At 31.9% G+C, this 25,462-nt stretch overlaps 2 protein-coding genes across 4 annotated transcripts in view; one reads left to right on the plus strand and one right to left on the minus strand.

Moving 5' to 3' along the window:
• The first annotated feature begins 3,375 nt into the window (after positions 1 to 3,375).
• The window catches only part of LOC106690148 (PHAF1 protein CG7083), a 51,141-nt gene continuing 29,054 nt past the window's right edge, over positions 3,376 to 25,462 (plus strand). For both annotated transcript variants that reach the window (XM_014435474.3, XM_014435475.3), the window contains exons 1-2: positions 3,376 to 3,553; positions 4,157 to 4,239. In XM_014435474.3, coding sequence (XP_014290960.1) covers positions 3,490 to 3,553; positions 4,157 to 4,239 — 147 coding nt within the window. In that variant the 5' untranslated portion in view covers positions 3,376 to 3,489. The remainder of the gene's footprint in view (positions 3,554 to 4,156; positions 4,240 to 25,462) is intronic.
• Positions 7,102 to 14,047, minus strand: LOC106690150 (uncharacterized). Of its 2 annotated transcripts, XR_001344538.2 has the most exons (6): positions 13,800 to 14,047; positions 13,603 to 13,726; positions 11,029 to 11,185; positions 8,318 to 8,389; positions 7,365 to 7,426; positions 7,102 to 7,296 (listed from the first exon to the last, which is right to left on the minus strand). XR_001344538.2 is itself a non-coding variant. In XM_014435477.2 (5 exons), the coding sequence occupies exons 1-5, from the start codon at positions 13,355 to 13,357 to the stop codon at positions 7,211 to 7,213; spliced, it is 387 nt and encodes a 128-aa protein (XP_014290963.1). In that variant the 5' UTR covers positions 13,358 to 13,484; the 3' UTR covers positions 7,102 to 7,210. The 2 variants fall into 2 exon arrangements, 1 of the variants encoding a protein (XP_014290963.1); XM_014435477.2 differs by lacking the exons at positions 13,603 to 13,726; positions 13,800 to 14,047 and adding an exon at positions 13,348 to 13,484.

Consider the following 25,462-nt stretch of genomic DNA (forward strand, 5'->3'; position numbering starts at 1 on the left):
AAAAAACAAAGCCGAATGTAATATGTTTTTGAGGTAAGTTCTATATCATAAGAGGTAAGGTTGGGTCGGATTCGACCCTTGGTACTAGGCAGGCATGCGGTATCGGGAATAAGTCAATTTGCTCACTTACCTAAACGTGTCTGAACTCTCTGGCGTCTAGCCGACAACTGGCCCTTAGGGTACCTGACACTTGAGGTGGATCACTGCAACGCGCATGCGCAGACATGAACTAAACTGAACACGTGGGTTGCATCCGACCCAACCTTACCTCCGGAGGGTTAATTTAAAATCTTTACTATCTTGTCTAGGTTATGAGTTATGTTGTGTTTGTATGTGTCTATTTGTATGAAAGTTTGTCATCTACAAGCTACACTGCGGATATTTAAGTTTCTTTTCATTACGCTTATTTTTAGTTGGTTCCTTTTTGTATTGAAAATAGAGTGAATCGAATCTAATGGCCGAAAAAATCAAACCAAGTATGTGGGTACCAACATTTGTTGCTTCCATTCTTTACCAAGCAGTTGTTCAAGTCTTGGATTTGCAGCAGATGTAAAAGTCTAGATAATATTTCTGATAATGACGTTAGATAAAAATGGTTAACTGTAATCAAAAGACAGAATTCGTTATATCGCATGAAATGTTTACTTTAATTTTATTACAGGTGTAATCTGATAGTAATATTAATCAATATATGCCCCTTTGGTTCAACAAAATGTTTCCAACTAAAAAATGGAAAAGAACAGTATTTCGTGGAAAAGTCCTGTTTTTTGACTCGTCGGGTGCGATCTGTCCCGTATTTCGGCGATTCTTTGTCACAACAATTACTACTTTACCGGATGATTTAAAGGGGCCCCTACATGCTGGCCAAGCCATGGCGAACAAGGACATGCGCGAGCATGTGGATGGGTGGATTGTACGAGTTTGCCTAAACTCGTTGCCAATCCTTCGAGAGTCGGTTTTTTGGACACAGATCAATGAGCGCTCATGTAGCATCTCCATCATTGTTCTTGGTCTAGTTGCAACTGAGAGCTGTAAGGAGGTTAAAGGTGTTTGTTGGGACTTTTTATAATAAGTTTTATATTTAATCCTATTTATTTATATTTAATTTCCTTTCATTTTCTTTTTTATAATATAATTCCGGTGCAATGGCTGAAACCACTTGTACGTCCGCCATGCTTGCCTCTCTGAATGACACTGACATGTGGATGGTCCCCTTTTGTTTACCGAGCATTTGTACAAGCCTCCGATTCGTGGCCTTACAGAGAGATTTTTTTTTTTATTGCTGGATGGTCTAGTACAAGTTTTTTGTATTTTATTTCAAATTCTTAATATTTTTAGTAGATTCAAATCATAATAATGTATCTACCTGATATATTAAGACCTGTTTCTAAGTTTTCAACGTATTTTTTTTCCCTTAAAATATTACATAAAATAAATTCTCTCAGCAACTACTTTTAGTTCCTTCAACATTTTTTATGCATTTAATATAAAAAGTTGTTTGGAATATTTGTAATATATGTTTTATGCTTTGCAATTTATGTTTTATATTATTCTATTAATCAAAAAATTGTCAAAATATCTTTTGTTATTCTTATTTAATTTTAAGTTTTTCTGTACATCTTTTTTATTTTTTAATTTACATTGTCTATTTATTTTTATCTCATTTAAGTGTGTGTATTTTTTTTTAGCCCTGATGTGCCATGCAATGTGGGGTGAAACTTTGACTCATATTAAACAGTTTTATGACAGAGTTATATTTGAGTTTTTTTTTCTTTGACCGCACCCAGACTATCTTTTTACATTTTTTTGAAATGTTGCTTTTTAAAAAGCTATATCTCCAAAACTATTGAACGTAAATAGTTCTATTAGGGCTTACATTTTAGGAAATTTACTCTACTTTAAATGATGTTCTCTTAGATTTTCTATTGTTCTTGGTAGTTTTAAAGATATAGAGCTCCGAATAAAAAATTAATGATTTTTAACATTTTGAAACAACCGCCATTTTTTATTCCCTCTACCTATACTTGACAGACTCATCAGTTTAGACTATTAATTATACATAGTTTTCATTAAAGTAATAAAAAATTGGGGTGAGATAACTGCCTTTTTTCTCCTGTTGGGCTCTTGTACAATTACTTATATTATCACACATGGTCGATCTTCCAGTATTATTTATGAATTGTTATATGTTTTCTACTTCCCTAATCACAATTTTTTCCTGTATTTCTTTTTAAAGAAGGAGGCAATCCTGAGAGCGATAATGTATCCGTAAAGCAGTTCAGATACTGATATTTTGACATACATATTAATTACAATAATTCATTCTTTAATGAAACATTTTATTTGTTCACAGTTGAATCATTTATTTCAGAAACGATATCAATGTATGTGGTTTGATAAAATATCAAATATGTCGTTTCTGAAATAACCGATTTCAATTGCAGTAAATTCATTGATGTTATATATATATATCAAAATAGAAGTAGATTTTATCGAAATAATCGATTTAGTGCTGGATTAATCCTCTTTCAAAAAGATCGATTGATTAATTGTCGGAAGGTTAAAAAGTGTTTTATAGTTGAGCACGCTGCAGTCGTCTGATAATTCCTAAAATGAGGTAACAATAATAAAAAGTGTAAAATCAGAAGTATTTTCTTGTTATTTTTATCCTCAAACTCAATACTTAACATTTCGTTTGTAATGATTCAAGGAATTATCATTTTCGTAAGATTTTTCATTAAGTAGGTTAACGCCTGTGTCATGTTCATTGTAAATCACGCTTTAGATTTTGTGTGAAATTTAATTAAATTAGTTTTTAATGAGTAGAACTACTGCTTAGAACTATTTTAGAAACAAATGTGATATATTAGTGCGTATTGTTTTTAGTTGTGGTCGACAGGTGGGCTTTTGAGGTAGTCATTTATCGTTTACACTTTTGTTTATTACAAAAATTACAATAAATGTGATTTTTAGAAATACGATTATTGAATTTATACTGTGTTAAAGTGTTTTAGGGATTTTTGATGAATTATCATTACAAGCTGTTAGTTTTGGAATTTTCTGTTGTCTTAATTCGTTCATTGCAGCATCCCTAGTTAGCAAATTTGTTTTATATTATTTGCTGACCTCTAGGATTTTAACTAAAGAAGTTTAATATTTGTGTTTTTTCTTAAAATATTTTTTTACCTGTTAAAATTGTTTATTTTACAAATTGCCTTCAAATGTGAAAATTATAGTTTCTTATTTTTATTGAAAATAAAAAAAAAAAATTGTTAGAATTGTAAATGAACCATTAAAAAAAAAATAAATAAATAAAAATAAAATAAAATCGTAATTTCTTCTCTATGTAACCTTTGTTGTCATGATCAGCTGATCCTGACGCTGCGCATGCTCCATCAGGTTCATGGCGCAGCGTAGACGTAACTTCGTTACAAACAAAAGTAGTGTTCAAATTGCCTTTTAAGTTAGAATATATTTTTTTAATTTACAATGTTGGAACTTGAACTAATACCCGAAAAGTCTCTAGCATCAGATCAATGGGAATTCACTTTAGGTAAGCATTTGTATTATGCCATTTTTTGTTTTCTTTTTTTGGCATTGAACGATGAAAATGTAGGACGTTCACTCCATTGTTTGTATAGAATTTTTTTTTAAATTTACTTAAAAGACAATTCATTAATATAATAGATGAGATTTTGATATTTATTAAAAAATTGTCCTTTCATGAATATTAAATTGTTTGATGTACTTGAATAATTTGTTGTAATCCTCTTCCATAATGAGGACATTTTTAAAAACAATAACAAATAGTGAGTGTCATCAGTACCCTTATGTTTTAGTATTGTTTTAGTAATTAAACATTAAGTTGTCATTGCTTTATTGATTGACAACTTAATGTTTTGTTTATATTGATAAATATTTAAAAAAATACTAGGATTTATTAAATTTTCTCATAAATTCTCCCCTAAAATTTAATAAAAATAAAATTAAGTGAATCGATGAAATTTTCATTTACATGTTACTGTACTCTTAAGGCATAGCACAGTAATGAGTCAAGACTATTTTAAATTCATAATCAATCTTTTTAATGACTTTTAATTTATTATTGTGCAATATCTAAATGTTTACAAATATAACCTTGATGTAACCTTCATAGGTATGCACTTCTCCCAAGCAGTGATGATTATTCAATCACAAGTTGGTGTGATTCGAGGTGTACAAGTAATATACTCCGACTCAGTAAGTTGAACAAGTAATTTTGTAAAATGATTTTATATATCCTGTAGATGTTTCACAAGGTTTTGTTGCTAAGTGAAAACCTGGCGCTTATGCATTTTGGATGTTAAATTCTGGACCTTGCAGGTGAACTGTAGTGTTTCATTTGAATTCACTTTTTAGTTGTGTAGTTCGAGTGTTATTGAAACCATATTAATTTATATTATGTCTTTTTTCGCTTTATACATGATATATTGCTATCCCAACTGATATAACCTCAAATTCTATTAAATCTTATTAAGTTGCACCATGTCAACTAAGTGAAATTCTCCTTTGAGGTCCAGAATTGTTATATTTTAAATTTGAAATATTAACTTATTTAATTTAAGTTAACTTAATTAGAACTAGTTTAATTTGTCATATAACAAGAATTCAACAGAATAGCTTTATGAAAATTTTTGTTATGAAATTCTTCATTTTGCACCCAGTACCTCTGATCAAAATTCTGTTATGTTCATCTTTAGTAAATTGGTTATGTTACCTGTGAAGAAAAAAAAGTAGTATTCCAAGGATATTGCACCGTTTTTTCTATCTTAATTCTTTCTTGAGAAATTAGCCAAGGGTATTTGAACAAAAAATTAATGCTTTAATTTAAATAACTTTACTATTGAAAATTAATTAATTTATAACATTTAATATGCCTCTGATAATGCGTTTTTTTTCCTGCAAATTATCAAATTTCAAACAATATAATAATGCTATTGTATTTCTATTTTATTAAAAGTATTGATAGATCTTAGCTGTCGTTTTGTGCTAACTTTAATAATTTAGACCAAACATTCCTGGCAAGATTTAATGATGAAGAACTTATAGAATTAATAAGTAGTTGTAATACTCAACACAATATATTATCAAAACATTGGAATACATTGATAGTAACAACTATATGTTTTGAGTGTAGACAAGCTGTTTTTGGCGTATTGCCAATGTATTTTGGTTTTTTGAAATTGAAATATTAAATGTCGATCTTTTCAAAGTTTTTAGAATTGATATATAAATTATTGGGCTCCGAATTCATTATAATAATTAAATATTTTTTTTGTTTATGAAGGTTTATTCCTAAATTATGTTGTATATTTTACATGATCAGACCTTTCACTTTTAGGCAATGTGTCCTGATTTCCCCAGGATTTTCTAAGGGACACATAAATGTTCCTTTGAATGAAACAGAAGAATCTCGATTGTCTTTGCCCTAATTTATCATCTCTCTCTTACTCAACAAGTCGGAAAAAAAAAAAAGATTAGTCTTAAAAAAAGGAGTAGATTAAAATAATAATTATTAATTCATACAACCCTTAAAATACTACCCATATCAGCCTGGATTTAAGTCTACATATTCTCTTTGGAACACAATGGGTACTTTCTGTGTGTTTATAAACTATACAATCTTGCATTCAATTTTCTTTTTGTTAGTTAGGATTTTAGATAAAGTAAGTGGAGAAGTGATTACTGTATGTGAAAATTCTCAAAAGAATGTGCTCCTTTAATGTTAACTTACAAGAAAAATACTAGAAGACCTCTAACTATATGTTTTTTTTCTGTTTGCAAGATAAACTAGAAGGTTTTCGTTCAATCTTAGCCCAAATGAAAATCAGTCCTTTTAGTAACTTGTAGAAAAACCTTCCAATAAGTAGAAAATAAGGTACTCGTACCAGTATTTTTATTTTTAAGATACTTCATCATAATGTGAGGAGGCCACTTATAGAGCTGAGTTTCCCTTCTTCCTTTTGTTTTTGCTTTATTTATGTCTGTTGCCACTTATTATAATATCAAAAATATTCTTTAAACTTGTTATTTGATATTGATGCATTTAATTATTACATATTAAATATATATAAATGTATGGCCCAATGATCTATTACTGAATCAGAGCCTCCTCCAGAAGCCTCTGCCACTCTTCTCTTTCCTGTGTAGTAATCCAATCAACGTAATTTAATAAGTTTCTCCTATCTGTGTAGACCCTATCAAACACCAGCAGGGGTTGGGTCTCCCTTATCATCTTGTTTGTTGAAGGACTTGCGTTACCAATTTACACAGAATTTCACTGTTGTCTATTCTTGCGACATGCCTAGCTCATCTTAGCGTTCCGACCTTCAAAAACCTTTTTTATGCCCTCAAAGAGTTTGTAAATTTCCATTTAAAAAAAAAAAAATGAGTAGTCTGTACTGATACAGATACTATACTGATAAGGCTGACCTTAGTCAATGGCCCAGCTTTGAATCTGTAAGTAAGGACTGGGCATATTAACGAATGATCACGTATTCCCTTTTCATCATGATTAACATTATTAAATTAAGATATAACAGTGAAACATAGAATTGACAATTGCACAAGAATAAATTGAAAAATAAATTTTCTGAATAAAATCTTAAAAAAAAGAATCAAACATAAAAATTAATAATATTTATTATTTATTTGACAATGTTCATTACGAAATTTCATATTTAATGTTTGAATTATTATTACTTACCTCATTATACCTTAATTATTAAAACTTACCTTTGACAAAAATACTAAATAAGAAAGAAAATAATTGGTTATTTGGTGCGATGAGCAAAAGATACTGTTAAAAAAGTTCAAATCTACTGTCCTACCTTGAGTATAAACCATGGAATATAGACCTCACCTGACTTCATTCTGAACCGACAGGGTTAAAAATAATTGAAATAAAATTAATATTTACTAATGATGGTGCATAACTTATGATTAATTATGGTTGTTAGTTATTAACTATGATTTTTATCGATTATACTAGTCAATCTTGTTTCTACTGCTCTATTTCTGCCTTAATAGTTTGTTATTTCTAATTTTATTACTTTTTCTATATCATACTAAAAAATTTATTTTATATTTTTAAAAGTCTTTTCAATGCTTTTGAATTATCCATAGAAATGTTAATGTATTGAAATTTCTCATAGTATTTTTTTTTTTTTTTTTAGTGAGGTTTGTGTTCTGGTTTGCAACTTTTTATATCTTTTGTATTTATATCTTCTGTGTATTTCTTCACTATTTGTTGGAAATCTGTAATTGTTTTTTTTATATTAGTGCTCTGATAATTTTATCATTTAATTTAATATTATTGTGTTTACCTAGATCTATTTTCTTTTCATTGTTTATTGCTGTTTGGTATTCTGCCCCGCAATCTCTGTAACTAAATAAAAAAATGTTAATCATTTAGAAAACATAATGTCATGCTTTTAATTAGGTATGCAGTTGGTGTTATTTTTGGTTGATTTCTTAAATATGCCTTAACCTTGCCTTTTACCATTATAACAATATTCAATTTTTCAATTTTTTAAAAACACTGTCCAGGAACATATTTAATTTTGTTGAAACCAGAAATATTGAACTTCCTTGCATTAAAAATCCCTTCATATCGACTTTTTCCAAAAGAGCTAGACAATTTTATTAGACAACCCCATTGTTTTTCTTGGGTTGTATTTCTTCTGATGCCTGTGAGGAATTATTCATGCTGGTGTATTTGGAGAAGATTTTAGTTTAGCACATAGAACCATTTGCTTCTAAAATTAGAAACAGGGCTCCTGAAGTATAACAACACACAATCACTCTCATGCATGTCATGCACAAGTTCTGAGTCTAGTCAAGGAGATACAAGACGACGGTATCATTATTCTTTTGATGGCCACAAAAAATAAGTGCCTTAGGATAGTAAACTATGATGAGCTCTGTAGTTCGAAAATTTTTTGTGTTAAGTTGTAGTTCGAAAAATAAGCTTTGGCGAGCTTTAGTTACTGAAAATAACCTTTGGGAAGCCATTGTTTGGAAAATAAATGGTGGCCGATGCACTGTGCTAGTGCCTCAAAATTTCCTTTGCCCCAAGTTGGAGAGTAGAGGGTTTTCCACCCATGGTTCAATATCTGCCTTAGTGGTTCACAGACTTTTATGTCTTGGAAACCACTGCTTTAAACCTTTAAAATGTCCGAAACTTTGGTGTCTTCTTATAGTATTATGGTAATTGTCCAAGTTTTATTAATAACTGTCTGCTAGTTAAATATATTGAGGTAAAAAAAGATGCACTCACCTCCCTCTTAATGGTTTTGTTGTTTGGGTTGGACACGTTACGCTACTACATTGTTCTCTTTCATTACGTTCTCTAAAAAAGTATGATTTAAAGTAACTTTTTCTAATCTAAAATTCAGTAATCTTAATACAAATTTAAGTATTTTTATATTTAGCTTTGTAAATAAAATAGTTTCTAGGGTTAGATTAATTTATGATAAAATAAATAACTACCCATGGGGAGTGGTTGTATAATAATTACCAAAGACATTTGAAAAATGGAACCATTTAAGCAGCTAGCCTTGTAAGCTCCTCACAGAAACAAATTTATAATTTCAGGAGGGTACGAAAAAAAAAAAAAAAAAAAAAAAAAAAAAAAAAAAAAAAGCTCCTCACACCTCAGTGTGTACTCTCTTGATTTAAATTGAAAGGGGAGAGTATTGTTACTTCTACTACAGTTTAAACTACGTGTTTCTATTTTAACACCAGAGATTTTAATTATGACAAAAAAAAGTTCATTTTTCCGACAAAATTCAGTTAAAAATAGATAAATATACCATTTTGTTTCTAGTGGGTAAATGTGGAAGTGGGTGGGAATTAAAAAAACTTAAGATATTTATTACATGAATACTTAAAAATTTAGAAAAAGTTAAAGGTGCATTGTTGTCTATTATAAACTAGATTATGTATATTTAATCCTTCTTTTCTCTTCTTAATCCTTCCTCACCTTCCATGGAGCAGTGTGAGGAACTTGCTTATAGAGCCAAATCCATAATCCCCAGTCCTGTATCAGTTGACTGTGCCTGGTCCAGTCAATTCCTCTCTTGTTTATTTCTTTGATTGCACCATCCCTTGTCTTTCTCTGCCTTCCTCTTGTCCTAACTCCATTCTTTCCTCCTCCATTATTTTTTTATGGAAAACCACTTTAGTCTATTTTTTTCTATAACATGTTTGGCCAGTTTCACTCAGGTCACTTCTTAGTGTAGTATTCCTGACTTAGTCCCTTCGTGTTTTCCCTTTTATGCTACTCAGGTACCTCATTTTCTGAACATGGATTTGGCTTTTATGTAGAGGTAGAAGGTCACCACTCGCTCGCATAGGTCAGTAAGGGGATAAATGTAGTCTTTTGTACTACTTTTTCGACCTTCTTTGTTCTCCTTCCCAGGAAACCAGCGTTGAGTGAATAGAAGCATTTGCTGGCCAATTTTATACTTTCTCAGACTTCTTCATCTGCCCAGCGGTTTTCTTTAAGGTGGTCTCCCAGCTACTTTAAATCAAACGTGCCCCAGCTCCCCTCCTTGCAGTTGTTTGTACTTTTATAAAGTACTGAAATAGTGTTATATAATAAAAAACTATTATAGGTCAAAGTTTATCAAATGAAATTTTGGGTCGCATTTGCCCCACTCCATCGTGAAAATAATCTTAATTATTATTATTAAATATTTTTTTCAAGACCTATTTTAAACTACAGATTAGTATTATACTTTAGTTAGAATTGATGAGCACCTGCTCATATATTATTAAGATTTGAAGGCATACTAAGATTTGAACTTGGTTTCCTAAGCCTAACATTCGGCCCAGATTACATAAATGATCAATGGAAGCTGTGGACAAATGCCAAACTGCTGGAACGTATTTATGTATATTTCTACTTAAAATTGTATTTGAAGTCTCATACCATATTCATTATGACTAGTCAGTTTTGCTGGTTAGGCTTAGGATTTGTATAATGAATACCCAAGTACCCAAGGAACTCCTGGAGAAACAATTACACAGTAGAAGACCATTTAAACAGTTTCAACTGCACTGCACTGTTAGTAAGGTGGCTGAAGCAAGTTTCGTTCTCAATATTTGGATTCAGAGAGCTTCTGCTAAAAGTAGGATTACAAGCAGTTCATATTATCGTAGACCGTTAGAACAAAGAAGGTTAAGTCAGTGTGGGTTCCTGGACATATCGGAATCACTGGTAATAGAAAACTGACTAGCTCACTAGAAGTGGGGTCGAGCAACCTTCTATGGAACCTAAACCATTCCTAGGCATCTCTGAAAGACATTAGCACAAAGATCACCTTCATTGGACATTGAATATAGTTGGCAAGGAGTGAAGGGAATGTGTAGGGCTAAGAAGACTGGCCAAGATACTAATAACTGATACCTTACTTCCAGAACTGAGGGGTGTTAGGTCTATATGGAAATGAACTCTGATAACTAATAGGAGTTCTAACTGGTCACCGGAGTTTCAAAAGATATCTTAAGATTTGTGTAGTAGTTCGTGATGAAACCTGTCACTTATGTGGACAGGCTCCGAACATTCCCTACCTTATATTGCAAATTGTGAACAGTATACTTCACTATGATATAGGCTTCTAGGCTCTGACAGAATCCTAGAATACGAGGCTCCTCAATAGAATGGTTGTCCCTTTGTAATTTCGTTAGAAAGTCAAAAAGGTGCGATATAGAGGAATAATAGTCATTCGATTGGTCTGCCTTAGAGTTGGCAAAAAGGACCAATAGATCCGCTTGCCGTGTCACAGTAACCCCCCCCCCCTCCCATTATTACCTGTACCAGTATTGTTGACTATATTATTGATCGACTACAATCTCAGATAACTGATTTTATTTTCGTTATAAAGAGACAATGTTATCATAAAATATTATTGTAATATTGAAGAAAAAACAATTCATCATAGTAAAAGATTTTGTTTTTGTAAACAATAACAATGAAAATGTTACCTTTTAATTCTTGAATGAATGTGGCAGATGAACTGAATAATCCAGAAATTAATCAAGCAGAGGAATATGAGAGTTACTAGTGCGATTAAAAGTGTTGTAGAAGATATTACAGGTCCTGTATTTCTTTTGAATCTATCATCATTTTCCTTTTTAAAATCTGAAATATAAACAATACTCAATATTTTTAACCCTTCATTACATCATTTTTAAAATCATTAAATACCTTTAAAAGTATCAATATCCTGAAGAATATGATAAAATTAGTAATTAGTACAAATTAATTTTGTTAACAACCTTATCAGTATGTTATCTATGGATTGAGCCCAGAATTGTTATCTTGTAAGGTTAGGCTATGAATTGGCATGCATATAGTTGAAATAATTAGTTTTATAAAAACCATGTTTCGATTACAGCTTCATTCACTCTCTCGAGCTTGGAGGAAAGAATATAATCTTGTAAAGAAAAGTAAAGCCAAAAACATGAGCCTTGTGATGAATCCTAAGTTTGTTTGGTTTACAATTTAAAACACTCCTATGGCTAATTAATTTTAAACTGAGTCCCAGAGGCATGGCTAACTCCCTACTTTTTGGCTTCATTTTTCCTTTGAAGTTGAGTTAGTTTTGCCTATCCCCTCCTCCTACTCTCAAAGGATTTACTAATCTTTTTTGGTGATTAGGTACTGTAGTTTATCCGAAACGTAGATATGAAGTGGGGATGGGGGGGGGGGAGAGGAAATTAGATAATTCAATATTCATTCTTTCTAAAATATTCTCTATTTTTAGTTTCTTCAACTGTATCGTTTCTGTTTTGATTTCGTCTCCCCAAAAGCACCATCTTATATTCTTGATACTAGAAAAGGATAAGTGGTAACAGATCAGATGAATAAGGGTAGTTTTTCGTCACATTAATTGAGATTAAGGGAAAAAACCGTGATACCAAAACCACTAGCGAAAGTTTTGGAGAGACATCGTTATTGAAATCTTTGTTACTGAGAATTCGTCACTCCAAGGCAAACTGTTAATGAAAACTATTACAAAGAGGTTCTCGGATGCTCCAAAGCTATTTCGGGGTTCTAATATGGTCCCAGAAGGAGAAAGCAGCGGTGGATTGTTATTTTTTTGTTTTTTGAATGTACGGGTTTAGAGGAGGAGGAGGAGGGAGGTACTGGTGTGGAATGGAGACCATCAAAATAGAATTGAAGAAGACCTGAAGAATCCCCTAAAATATAAAAACAGAAGACTGCCCAGGATGTAAACACGGAGGGTGGCACAACTCTCCTCTTCTTCAAAGCAAAAAATAAGTCAAGAAGGCCACGCCCACTGAACGTAGGTTTACGTTGAGGTTAATTGGAACGTTCACTCGCCATTATAATCGATTTATTTATTACTCTACCCTGCCTGTTAGCCAATAGGGTGGCAGCGTTGGGTTACAACACATTGCTGCAATCAATTTACGTAACTTGGTTTAGCTGAGCACACAACTTTGTCTTCTACATATTATCCTCTTATGCGCTTCGTGGTGCAGTTACTTGTCACCTAGCAGAAGTGAATAGAACCAATGCCCCAATAGATTCTACACATACATAAAGGCCTTGTACGGGTAGTTTTCCTTTGTCATCTGCTGAGCGAGATCGTAGAGCTCACTCTCGCTCATCATCTCTGCTCTTAGTGCCTCATAGGCGGTACAGTCGAATACTACGTGCTCGGCGGTCTCCGGAACCCGACAATCGGGGCGTAGGGGGTCGATGTTATGTCATGTACGGCAACCTTGTTAATTACCCACTTAATTGCAATCTAAACTGAAACAGAAGGCAGTTGGTGATTAGTAGCTAGTCCTCTTCCACGCCCCTGAAAGGCATGCCTTTTTGACTTCACTTTTCCTCCCTAGCTCACCATTATGCTCCTCTCTCTAAGACTGAACTGTTGCACGTTATCTCATTACAGCAACCTGTAACTTATAACATGTATGTTCTTATCTACTATAACTGTTGTGTGTGCATTTAATCATCACTTATAATCTTCTGTTCATAAAGTTGAGCTACCAACAACATACCTTAGATTTACTTTCACTGTATACCAATCACAACCTGGAACTAAACCATAATAGTTTAGTAACCCAAGTTATTACAAAGTAGTTGCATTGATTCAAACTTTAAAATATATTTTGTGATGTCAACAGGTAGGATTGTTTAATAGTTTTAAGGTTACTTCCAGTCTAAAGAATCAAATTTTATTTTATAAACTTGAAAAACCCTTTTCCAATGCTACCATACTTCTCCCAATATATCAAGATATACAAATAAAGGAATACTTGACAAACCTTCTAACATTGCACTTCAAATTCAAGTTAGTGTTGTTAGAGATAATCAACTAATTGCCAAAGGTATTTGAAAAAACTTTATGTCTTAAGATATTTGTTGTACAGATGTATTTGTAAATTCTTACTATAGAAGTCATATTGGTTACAACATAACCTGAATCTTGACTTGTAATGTGTCTCTCTATGATATATATTTATCTCACTTATAATACAAAGTATTTGTTATAGTTATTTACTGTTACAGTTATTACTCACCCGGTAGGAAGTAGAGGTAACCATTACCCGGTAGAGGTTTTATTATTTTCTTCTTTATGGTACTGATAATATCCAACAGCGCATCGCGCCGAATTCGATATAGTTCCTCTTCCAGTCCTCAGGGCTATGATAAGATCAATTAAGTTTTAATAACTTTACATAATTAATAAATTAAAAATCATAATAATTATTATAACCTCAACGTATATGGAATAATTCTATCGACTGTTATAAATTATTTTTTATGTCTTCGTTAGTCTCATAATTTGAGTTCCTTCTTCTTTTCCTATTTTGTACATCCTCTAAAGTATTGATAATTTTATGTTCTCAGTTAAAATCGGTTCTTTTGTTTCTCGAAGCATCGATATTTTGCACCCATTTATTTCGTAGGGTTGAAAGGGTTAATATTTGTTTGGCAATTATAGTGTTATAGATCATATGATGGATTGAATAGCATTGTTTTTCTTTAAATAAAAACTAGCAAACCCGACAATGCTTCTCTATTCCCTATGATTTAGGGATACATAAAGATCAATTTAATACGATTGAAAGTTTGATATAAATGAATATATTTAGCTAGAATTAAAAATACATTATTATTTAAACATTGGATTAGTAATTACACATCTATTTAGTTCGTAGTGGTAAATAAAAAAATATAATAAAAATATGTGGTAATAATATATAATTGGATCGCCCGTCGCTCAGTGCTTAAGACACAGTCTTAGTAATTTGATGTCTATTAAATGAATGAATGAAAAAATAATTTTATACAGGGACATATGTTCCCTAAGAATAAATACATGGTTCATATATTAAGATTTTTATCTGGGAAGCATTTACAAATTTTCAGATAGTAAAATGAAATTACAGGCTTTACTACTGTTTATAATGTTAATCATTATATAACTATTTATTTGATTACAATGATGTGGAGGTTTGGTTATTCAATAAGTTGAGGAATAGGTTTTGTTTAAAGGAAAGAATGGTTGAGGACTGGTCAATGGAAATGGGAAGAGAATTCCAGAAGGAGGTTCGTATGACGAAGTATTTGCTAAAGAAGTCGGTTCTATAGGAGGGCATACATAAATCAATAGGTTGGGATCTGGTGTTTAATGAGTGGATGGATGAACGAAGAGTCTCGGTATACCAGAGGGAGACTTGAGAGCGCCTAGGGAACCCAAACATAAATCTTACAAAGCAATTCATGAGTCTCTCCAATCTCAACTCTAGTGTTGCAGATAGCCCTCTATACACCGAGGATCCGTAGTCGAAGTGGGGGAATACGAGAGATGATACTCGGAGCTGACGAGTGTTCTGAGGAATGGAGTTACGGAATCTTAGGACTTGTTTGAGTACAGTTATGGATTTGCGTGTGATTTGGGAAATGTGGTTATTTCAGGAGAGGCTGGTCAAAGATGATGAGAAATCGGCAAATAAAATATCCAATGTCCTCTATTCACTTTACTAACCTATTTCCATACAACTGCAATAAAAAAACTTTTCCATGCATTATTATTTATATTTATCTAATAAGGATCTACGTAAGCAATTAACTAGGATTTATGGCGACGTATATCTTTCAAGCTATAATAAAAAAAAAGTAATCCAAGTCTCACTAAATTCAATTTTTTTTTTAAATATGGGTCCCGAACCAGATACCAGATTTCTTCCATTTTAAACTCCCTAACCCACTAGTTTCTAATCTTGCTCCCTCTTCCATTTCTGACAATCCTCCGAGGCACCTTAAAAGAATATGGCCACGAGACCTGCGAATGTAATAACGTGACAACGCGGATCCAAATGTTGTCATTCGCCACGAATCGGAGGCTTGTGCAAATGCTCAGTAAACAATGAGTGGACCATCCACATGTCAGTGTTTTTCAGAGGCAAGCATGGTGGACGTGCAAGTTGTTCCAGTCATTGCACTGGGATTATATTATTTTTATTACAGAAGAAAATGAAAGGAGAATAAATGAAATTAAATATAAATAAATAAGATTAAATATAAAACTTATTAAAGCAAGTAACAACAAACACCTTCAACCTCCTAAGAGCTCTCAGTTGCTACTAAACAAATAAAAATGGTGGAGATGTTACACGAGCGGTCTCACGAACCCCCATTGATCTGTGTTCAAAAAACGACTCGAAGTAATTTTGAAAATTTAAAATATGTCAATACGTGATCTTAAAATCGATACTGGGTATTAACAATTAGTACGCCTTCAAACACATTGTAATGGACTTTAAGATCGATGAATCAATCTTAACTACAACGACGCATTTTCGTTTCCAATTATTGTTTATGTTATGTTTTTATTTTAATATTTGCTTTATTTCTTGTTTACGTGTTATCTCGCTTAATGACGACTCAGCTTGCCTTTATAATGCATGACCTTATCGTGTTAAAGCGTAAATGTTTTAAAATACGTTCTTTAATATTATCTGTTCCTTGCGAATTTCTTGTCAGATTTTTAAAAAAAATTTTAACTTGACCAAATTTTTTGCGTTATCTATTTTAAAACACTTCGAAAACATTTCACTTATAAGTGTCATTGATTTATTTAACTTTAAGTGTTTTGTTTTTATATTTGATTTTTAATGTTGTTATATTCAGATTTAATATCCTTTTATACCTACTCCGTATTGGAAGAAAGCTGTTCCTTCCTACCTGTTCAAGTTCGAGTAGGAAATTGGGTATTTTTAATGTCAATTTAAGGTTTCGATTCATTGATTTCGATAAAAAAAAAAAAAAGGAAACGAAAGGGGATGGCCTGGCCCAGAAGTTTTTATTTTCCTTTCCTCAACTTTTTATTTTCACTTACCAATATATGAAATATCTATATAATAAGCCAAAGGATTGTGATCGTGCAAAATTTTTCTTGACGGAAATAGACATTTTGAGATCTCCTGAGGCCAATATTTTAGCAAATTTACTCTACTTTAAATGATGTTCTCTTGCGTTTTAGTGTTGTTGGTAGTTTTAAAGATACAAAGCTTCGAAAAATTGCTTCTTTTTAACGTTTTTGGAACAGCTGCCATTTTTTATTCCCCTTGGCTATACTTACCTAATAACGAGAAATAGCAACATTTTGTCGAATATCTTGGAAACTACAACTCCTACGAAGATAAACCTCATAAACAACTTTATAGTACATTAAATTAAATTTAATTTGAATGTTAATAGACATTTGTTGGTTTTTGAGATATAGATTTCTCAAACAAAATTCACTAATTACTGATTTTTCAGTACATTTTTTATGAAATGTTTTTTAAAAAGCTGCATCTAGGGAACTATTGGACGTAAACAAATCTTTTAGGACTCATATTTTATCTGATTTACTCTTAATCTAGTTTTCTATTGTTGATAATTTTAAAGATGTAGAGCTTCGACAGAAAAATTATCTTGAAACAGCCACCATTTTGTATTCCCTCACCTATACTTGGCAGACTCATCAATTTTGACTAGCAATTATACATGGTTTTCATTGAAGTAATCAAATTTAGAATGAAATAACTGTTTTTTTCTACTCTTTGGGTCTTGTACTAGATTAGATTTTTATTCAGGGCGATAAACATCTAGGTTATTGCACCCTTTTTACTTTATTTATCTTCTTGTCTTTGACATTTCATAGTTGAATGTAGACTATTTCCTTTTTACACTGGTCGATATTGATGGATTATATTTTAGTATAAAGTTGAGTTTCTTTCAGAAATTTTATTATCTTGTCTATGGATTTTGTCTTTAAGGGGCAGTTCTCTTCTACCAGGAATTTTATTATTTTCGAAGGCTTGACGAAATGATGAGCATTCTTCAATTATATGCATTATCGATAATGGGGAATGACAGGTTTGGCATATAGGTTGGTCCGCTTTTGTGATTAAGTGGAGGTGTGTTAATTTGGAATGTCCTATTCTTACTCTTGCAACAACCATTTCTTCTCTTCTGTTTCTCCTTTATGGCACTTGTCCACTTTTTTTTTTTTTTTTAAACATTTCTTAGTTTATTGGTGAGTGGTACGTCAGCCCACATTGAATCCCAACTTTTTGGGATTCTGTTCCTTAAAAATGCCTTTATGTCTTTCGGCTCGTAAATTTGGAGTGGTGGAACGTTCATTGTTGCAGGCTCTTTAGCCGCTTTATCCGCTGCCTCATTTCCAGGTATTGCTGAGTGCCCTGGAGTCCAGAGAAAGGAGACACGTTTTTAAGATGTATTAGTATGTCTATATAGTTGTCTATTGTAGGTCCGCTTCGACTGAAGTTTGATAGACTCTGGAGTGCAGACATTGAATCTGTACAAATGAGTATGTTTGAGTATTCACTTTCTATGGATCAATGAAGTGCTGTTGAAATCGCCTTAAGTTCAACTTGTACTATAGTAAAGGTCTTGTACTATAGAGCAGGGGTAGTCAACTTTTCTTCATACAAGATTTACTTTTTATTTTAAAAGTGTTACGCGATCGACTTGTCATAGGTGTAGTCGAAGAGGGAAGAAGGGGTGTGAAATGCATACTATGTTTATACACTGTGTGCAAGGTACATTCCAGCGAATATTAAACAACATTTATCATTCAGTATTGATCATTCAACTAATCAACTTTCTATTCTTCATTGAAGTGATCATTTTTCCATTTTTTTTTTGTTTAATACTCCTGTTCATGGGTATACTAGAATGAAAAAAAAATATGACAATTTAAAGAATATTGAATTAAATATTTTTCTAGAAAATTCAAAAATTGGAATTGTCTCCGTTACATTGAGAAAAATAATAACAGTTCTGCATACTACGATCGGGGACAGCAATACAAATAGATTAAAATCTAATATAGATATATTCAAATTAAAAGAATTGTGTTAAAGTTACAATACATTTATTACGATTTACAATTCTGACTTCTTAATGTAAATAGAATTATTGTTATTCCTAATATATTTGTAATACTGCCCCATATAATTCTCTCAGTGTAATGATTAGAGATCTGTTGCCTAGAATGCTCACTTATCAAGTAAATAGATAAGTGAAGAAGAAAAGCAATTTAATTTAAAACAAAGGACAGGGACTTGCATATTAAACATAAGACAAATTTAAACTCAACCTGGTCACCGAGGATAAATAATATTGATAACTGTTAATATAAAAGAAAAGAAGCTACCACATGACACGACCAAATATTCAAGCTAACTGACTGTGTTCTTCGTTGAGTCGAGTCGTAATAGTACAAGAGCCCTAGAGGAGAAGAAAGGCAGTTATATCACCCCAATTTTTGATTACTTTAATAAAAACTAGGTATAATTAATAGTCAAAATTGACGAGTCTGCCAAGTATAGGTAGAGGGAATAAAAAATGGCGGCTGTTTCAAAACCTTAAAAAAACATTGATTTTTCATTCGGAGCTCTGTATCTTAAAAACTACCAACAACATTATCTAAGAGAACATTATTTAAAGAAGAGTAAATTTGCTGAAATATTAGCCCTAAAAGAGCTATTTACGTCCAATAGTTCTCGAGATTTAGCTGATTAAAAAGCAAAATTTCTTAAAAATGTACTGAAAGATTAGTAGTTAGTTAATTTATTTTGAGAAATCTATATCTCAGGAACTATGTGACGTACAGATATCTATTAGCACTCAAATTAAAGCTAGTTTAATGGACTATAAAGAAGTTTATGACCTTTACCTTCGTAGGAATGGTAGTTTTCATGATATTTGCTAAAATAAATTGATTTATAGTTGTTCGGACAATAAGTTTGATTAATGAATAATTTCATTTCAGAAACCATTGGATGTACATATGTTTCCAGCGGTTAAATTAAAACTAGTTAAATTTACTACAAAATAGTTAATTATGTAACAATGATAATCTTTGTAGGAGTAGTAGTTTTATGATATTTGACAAAATAAACTCACAAAATGTTAATTTCTAGTTATTCGTATAAAATGTTGGATTCTTGAAAAAATATATCTGTAGATCCATAAGACGCACATATGTGTGCCAACACTCAAAATAAAGGAAATTTAACGTACTATTAAGTAGTTTATGGCACTTATCTTCGTATGGGTAGTAGTTTTTGTGATATTTACATATGAATATAAATTTGGCATATGGAAAAAACTACTACTCCAACGGAGGTAAACGTAATAAACTATAGTAATAAATTATAGTACATTATAATAGCCTTAATTTGAGTGCTAGCAGAAATCAGGATGCTGTTTCATAATAAAGAACAAACTAATACTATTAATTTTGTAGTTTGTATTTTGTACGATTGCACTGACATATACAATTCTGCAATATCACTAATATTGGTCCTCATCATGAAACAAAATGTATTAGTTCTTGTACTTTATAGTTTGTGTAATTGTATTTATGGACTAATACTATTAGCTTTCATTATGAAACAGGCCTCTGTACCTCTTATGGGTCCTGAGATATATTTTTTCATAAATCCAAAAAATCTGTTCTAACAACTGGAAATCAATATTTTGTTGAATATCCTGAAAACTACTACTCTTACGAAGATTAACGCCATAAACTACTTTATAGTGCATTAAATTAACTTTAATTTAATTTTTTTAAAAAAGTCATTTACTTATGTTATATATTACTAAATTTTATAATTATTATTGTATACCTGGCTAGGCTTACTTATCGTTAGATTAACAATATTGTCTGATTAGACTAAAATAAGTATGCTGTGTGACTGGCAACCCAATGAAATTGGGTAGTACAACTTTATATTTTAATAAAGTTTTTCCCCTAATAGACATCGAATGGTTTTTGATATATAGATTTCTCAAAAAAATAAATCACTAACTACTGATTTTTTATGAAATGTTGATTTTTAAAAGCTGTATATCGGGAACTATTGAACGTAAAGAATTCTATTAGGGCTTATATTTTATCTAATTTACTCTACTTAACTGGTTTTCTCGTGTTGTTGATAACTTTAAAGTTAAAATTAATATTTTTAAACATCTTGAAACAGCCGCCATTTTGTATTCCCCACCTATACTTGGCAGACTCATCTATTTGGATTGTACTATTAGTACTCGCCTACCAATCTAGCGGTCCTTCGAAATAAAAACTTGACCACACATGATGGTTAGAGTAGGGCTGTAACCTGTAGATAACCCCCCGTTTGTCAGAAATGACCAGGAATGAAACCATAAAAAAAAAAAAAATTGAATCTGGCCTAACATTTTTTTTTTTTGTGGTTCCATTTTTTTTTTAAATATTTTATTTTATACCAGATCGGCCTGGTGGGCCTTACATGGTTGATATAACCGTTATTTTATACATATATTTTTTTTAACATTTGATTATAGGGAGGAGGGTATAGTCTCGTACAAAAGACACCCCTAGCTATAAACTATATTATTATTAAAAGAAGAAGAAGAAAAAAATAAATTGATAAGAATAATGCTTCTTAATAAAAGAGGAAAGTAAAATTAATAACAAAAAATAATGATATTGGTGCACTTATGCAAATATAACAAACAATTAGTAAAAAGAAACAAGTTAAATTGAAAAGAGATGAGAGATGAAAATAGAAAAAAAATGAATAAATAAAATCAGTAATAATACAAAGTAAAATATAGGTAGTGTGACTATGAATTAATTTTATATTTATTAAAATTTATAAAAGAATGTCCTGCAGCAGTCTGGGCTTCAGTCTTCGGGTTGAGGTTGGGTTTCCCAGGTTGTAGGTCACTGCTCCTTTAACTGTCGGCAACTGGGAGTGGAACTTCATGAACCGTTTTTCGATGTAATCCTCTATTGACTCCATTCGTAATTCGCGATGCAATTGGCTATTTCTTATGAACGAAGGAGCATTAACTGCGATTCTTTGGACTTTATTTTGAAAAGATTGTAGTTTTTTCCTTTTCGTGAAGGATGCCGCTCCCCAGACTTCACAGCCGTGCATCAGCAGTGGCCTGAGAATTGTTTTAAATATAAGAACAGTTGTTTTTGGTTTTAGTTTGGATCTTCTATTTAGGATAGGATATAGCATTGCTAACCTTCCGTAGGTTTGAGTTAGTGTAATGTTGGATCTGGTTGGCGTCAGAGAGTAAACATTTTTGAGTTACACTTTTCAATGTTCTAGCTAATCATCCATTTGTGGTTCCATGAATTAAATCTTGACTTTTCACTCTGATTAGAATAAATCGATTCATAACTGTTCGTTCGATTCATAACTTAATATTAAAATACACATATATATATATATATATATAATGCAACTTTTTTGTGTATTAAATTAGCAAATTAAAATTGACATCAAGCGCTAATGGCTGTTATAAAATTTTTCGTTGCATGCTGGTGAACCTCCCACCGGTGTTAGGATAAGCCTCACGATCCGCTATCACATGCGCGATAAGGGGCACAGATAAAGCAATCTACTTTCGCTACCTGGGCAATGACCCTCAACCTAATCGTAACTTTTTATTATTCAACTAAATAGAGAGAGAAATACTTTATTTATCTATGCTGCTCAAATACATCAGGTTGCTACACAGCATACCAATCAATCCGTACATATATAAATTACATATAATTACATGGTATAATAAAATAGAAAGAAAACAGTTTTTTTTCCCCCTACAGTTTCCTTTTACAATCAATTTCAGTCTATACACCAAATACAAATATTTCAATTCATTCCTTTTTTTCTCTTTCCCTTTTCTGTTCCTTCAATTTCACCATTTCACAATTTTTAATTCACCCGATCCACAAATTCACTCTCCCGAATTCCCCCTCTCAGATCCTCTCCAGTTACCCGCTAAACAAATTCATTATTAGGTGGCAATGTGAGATCAGACCATTAATAATAGTCACAGCAGTAGATTAGCTTAACAAAAAACAAACAAACAAATACATTTTACGAGAACAATTCTAACACATAGATTCAAAGGAAAATATAATAAAAAGCCGGTTACAAGAAACACTTGAATGGATAAATAAGTTAAAAAGAAAAAAATAATAATAGTACTAATAAAATAAAATAATTTAATGAATAAATAAGTCAAAACACTTATAAATACATAAATAATAATCCTTTTTCTTAAAGATAAATTAATACCTAGGAATTGACCCTGATCTCCGCCTTACCCGGAATCACCATATCAACATTAAATTAACTCAAACCTACGCAAGATTAGCAATGCTATTTGCTCTTGTAAAATAAATTCGTAGCGTTTTTCAATCTTTCAATTTAATCCTCTCCTGTATTTGTAAAATCATGTTTAGTTGGTCAATAATATTTACATATTTAAAAAAATTATTAGTTAACGTGCTTAAACAAAATATTTGGTTAGCAGTAGAAACGCGAGCAATTTCGGCGATTTAGATATAGGAGGAAATACGTTTGAACAGGTAAATAGGTTTAAGTATTTAGCTTCTACGGTAACTTGAAAAAACGAAATTGATGAGGAAATAAAAGCTAGGTTGAAGGCGGGAAATGCTTGTTATTTTTCAATTTCGAAACTGCTTAGCTCGCGCCTTCTATTGAAAAACTTAAAAATTAGAATTTACAAAACTATTATCCCTCCAACTGTTCTTTATGGATGTGGGGCGTGGCCTCTTACACTAAGGGATGAACAGCGCCTTAATAGTACAAGAGCCCAAGAGGAGAAAAAAGGCAGTTATCTCACCCCAATTTTTTATTACTTTAATGAAAACTATGTATAATTAATAGTCAAAATTGATGAGTCTGCCAAGTAAAGAATGGCGGCTGTTTCAAAGCGATAAAAAAAAGATAACTTGTTGTAGGGCTTAGTAACTTGCGGATCCCTAAAATGCTAATAAACACTGAAACAACGCGTAAACGTCCGAGGGTAGACTGAAACGTAGATGGGAGGATTGCATTAAAACTGATTCAGTGGAATTGGGTTTGGAGAGGCATCACTGGAAGGATGTATGCAGGGAGCGTTTGGTGGTATCGGCATCGAACCTTCGAGTTCGTTTAGCCTTTATTATTATTATTATTATTATTATTATAAGGTGCTTTAATGCATCAGTTTCAATCGAGATTCCTTATCCTTAAGTGGTATTTTGCTTGCTTAAAATGGGATAGAAAAAAAATTCATTTTTGTCATTTAATGATTTGCAGTGTGTATGGCGATGATGTCTTAGAAGAAAGCTCCGTCCCTAAGTAGTTTGCTCGGTTCAGAACCGGAAATTTTGACTTGAAAGGTGCAAAGCACTCGGGTCGTCCTTCAACTGTTGTTGATGACCAAATTCTAGCATTGGTCACAGACAACCCTCACTCCACGATACGGGATATCCCATAACTGTGCCCAGTTGGAACAATTAAAGGCAGCGGTTGAGCAAAAGCGTTCAACATTGGCTAATCGCGAAGGCATAGTTTTTCATCTCGATAACGCCCGTCCTCACGTATCTTTGTAGAAATTATTGGAGTTTGTCGGGATGTGATCACCCACCTACCTTATTCAACAGACTTTGCCCCAACAGATTTTCACTTATTTCGGGCCCTACAAAACTCTTAACGGGAAACACTTTAATTCGCTCGAGGACTACAAAACGCACTTAGAGGAATTCATTGCGCGAAAATCTGAGTTCTGGGAGGACAGAATTAAAAAATTACGTGAAAGATGGCAACTTGTAATAGATCAGAATGGGTCAAATGTAACTGATTAAAAATATTGACAGGAATCAAAAGGTTTTTATAGAAATCGTCTGTAAAAAACGTTACGAACTTATTTTATCACCTACTATATAGAAAATCTTAATTAAAACCAAAAATAAAGATTCTCATTTATCAAATAATATTCAGTCTGATGTATGGCGGTGAAGTTTGAGGAGCGACATCCTTTATGAAAAAGAAAAAATTACAATATTTTCAAAATAAGGTCCTAAGAATTACTGTGGATGCTCCTTGGTTTGTAAGAAACAGCCAATTGCATTGTAAATTGCAAATAGGTACAATATAAGACCACCAAGAAATGGTTTATAAAATTCCTCTCTTAGTTACCGACAGTAAAAGGAGCGGTGACTTATAACTTGGGAAATCCAACCTCAACCCGAAGACTGAAGCCCAGGTTACTTCAGGACATCCTGTTATGAATTCTATATCAATCTCTTCTATTATTGACATTTTAAACGCGAGCAATTTCAGTGATATAAATATAAGAGAAAATACGTTGGAACTTTATACTTTTATTTATATTATGATAGCTTTTCTTTTTTTTTTTTTTTTTTTTTTTTCATATGTGCAATGTAAATTTGAATTTTAAGGTTGAGCAATTGGATTTAAGTAAATGAACAAAACCTTTGTTTTTAAAAGCAGAAGAGTAAAAAAAAAAAAACTTTTTTTGGCCAGTCGTATAATTAAGAGTGTTGATTGTATAATTATACATTATATAATGTGTTAATTGTAAAACGTTTAAACATACAAAATGTTATAAGTATAGGATTGTGAGCAGCCTAGTTTAAAGTCCATGTTATATGTTAAATGGAGAGGAGCTCTTAGCGGATCCGGGCAACTTGTTTTGTTGCCAAATAATGTTAACGAGATAATAAAATTTCCAACAGCTTCATAACATCTTCATTCCTTCGCCTCACTTATTCCTCGTTCCCTTTCTTTGTTTTTTTTCCCCATTACTTTATTATTATTTTTTTAAATTAGTTTATTAGAGTGTAAAACTTGCAAAACAAAAACCATATAAACTAAACCCGAACTACGAGCTACTACTCTATCAAAACGACAGCGGACAAAATGGTGTGGAGCTCAGCTGGTCTGTGCGTGACGTCACTCTCCATCTAGCAGACCTAATAACAGACTCTCAGCCATCTTAAATATTATATCATTTTAACATGTTTAAAGAAGGAAATATTGCTCCATT

The sequence above is a fragment of the Halyomorpha halys genome, unplaced genomic scaffold (assembly GCF_000696795.3).
Source record: "Halyomorpha halys isolate HHAL.00 unplaced genomic scaffold, Hhal_1.1 Scaffold1593.1, whole genome shotgun sequence".
Classification (NCBI taxonomy): Eukaryota; Metazoa; Arthropoda; class Insecta; order Hemiptera; family Pentatomidae; genus Halyomorpha; species Halyomorpha halys.

Coding starts and splice junctions, on each gene's coding strand:
- LOC106690150 (XM_014435477.2), bottom strand. Junction 8,390..11,028: donor ATTCATTCAAGAATTAAAAG/GTAACATTTTCA, acceptor ATACTTTTTTAG/AGAACGTAATGAAAGAGAAC. Junction 7,427..8,317: donor ACAAAACCATTAAGAGGGAG/GTGAGTGCATCT, acceptor TTTTTTATTTAG/TTACAGAGATTGCGGGGCAG.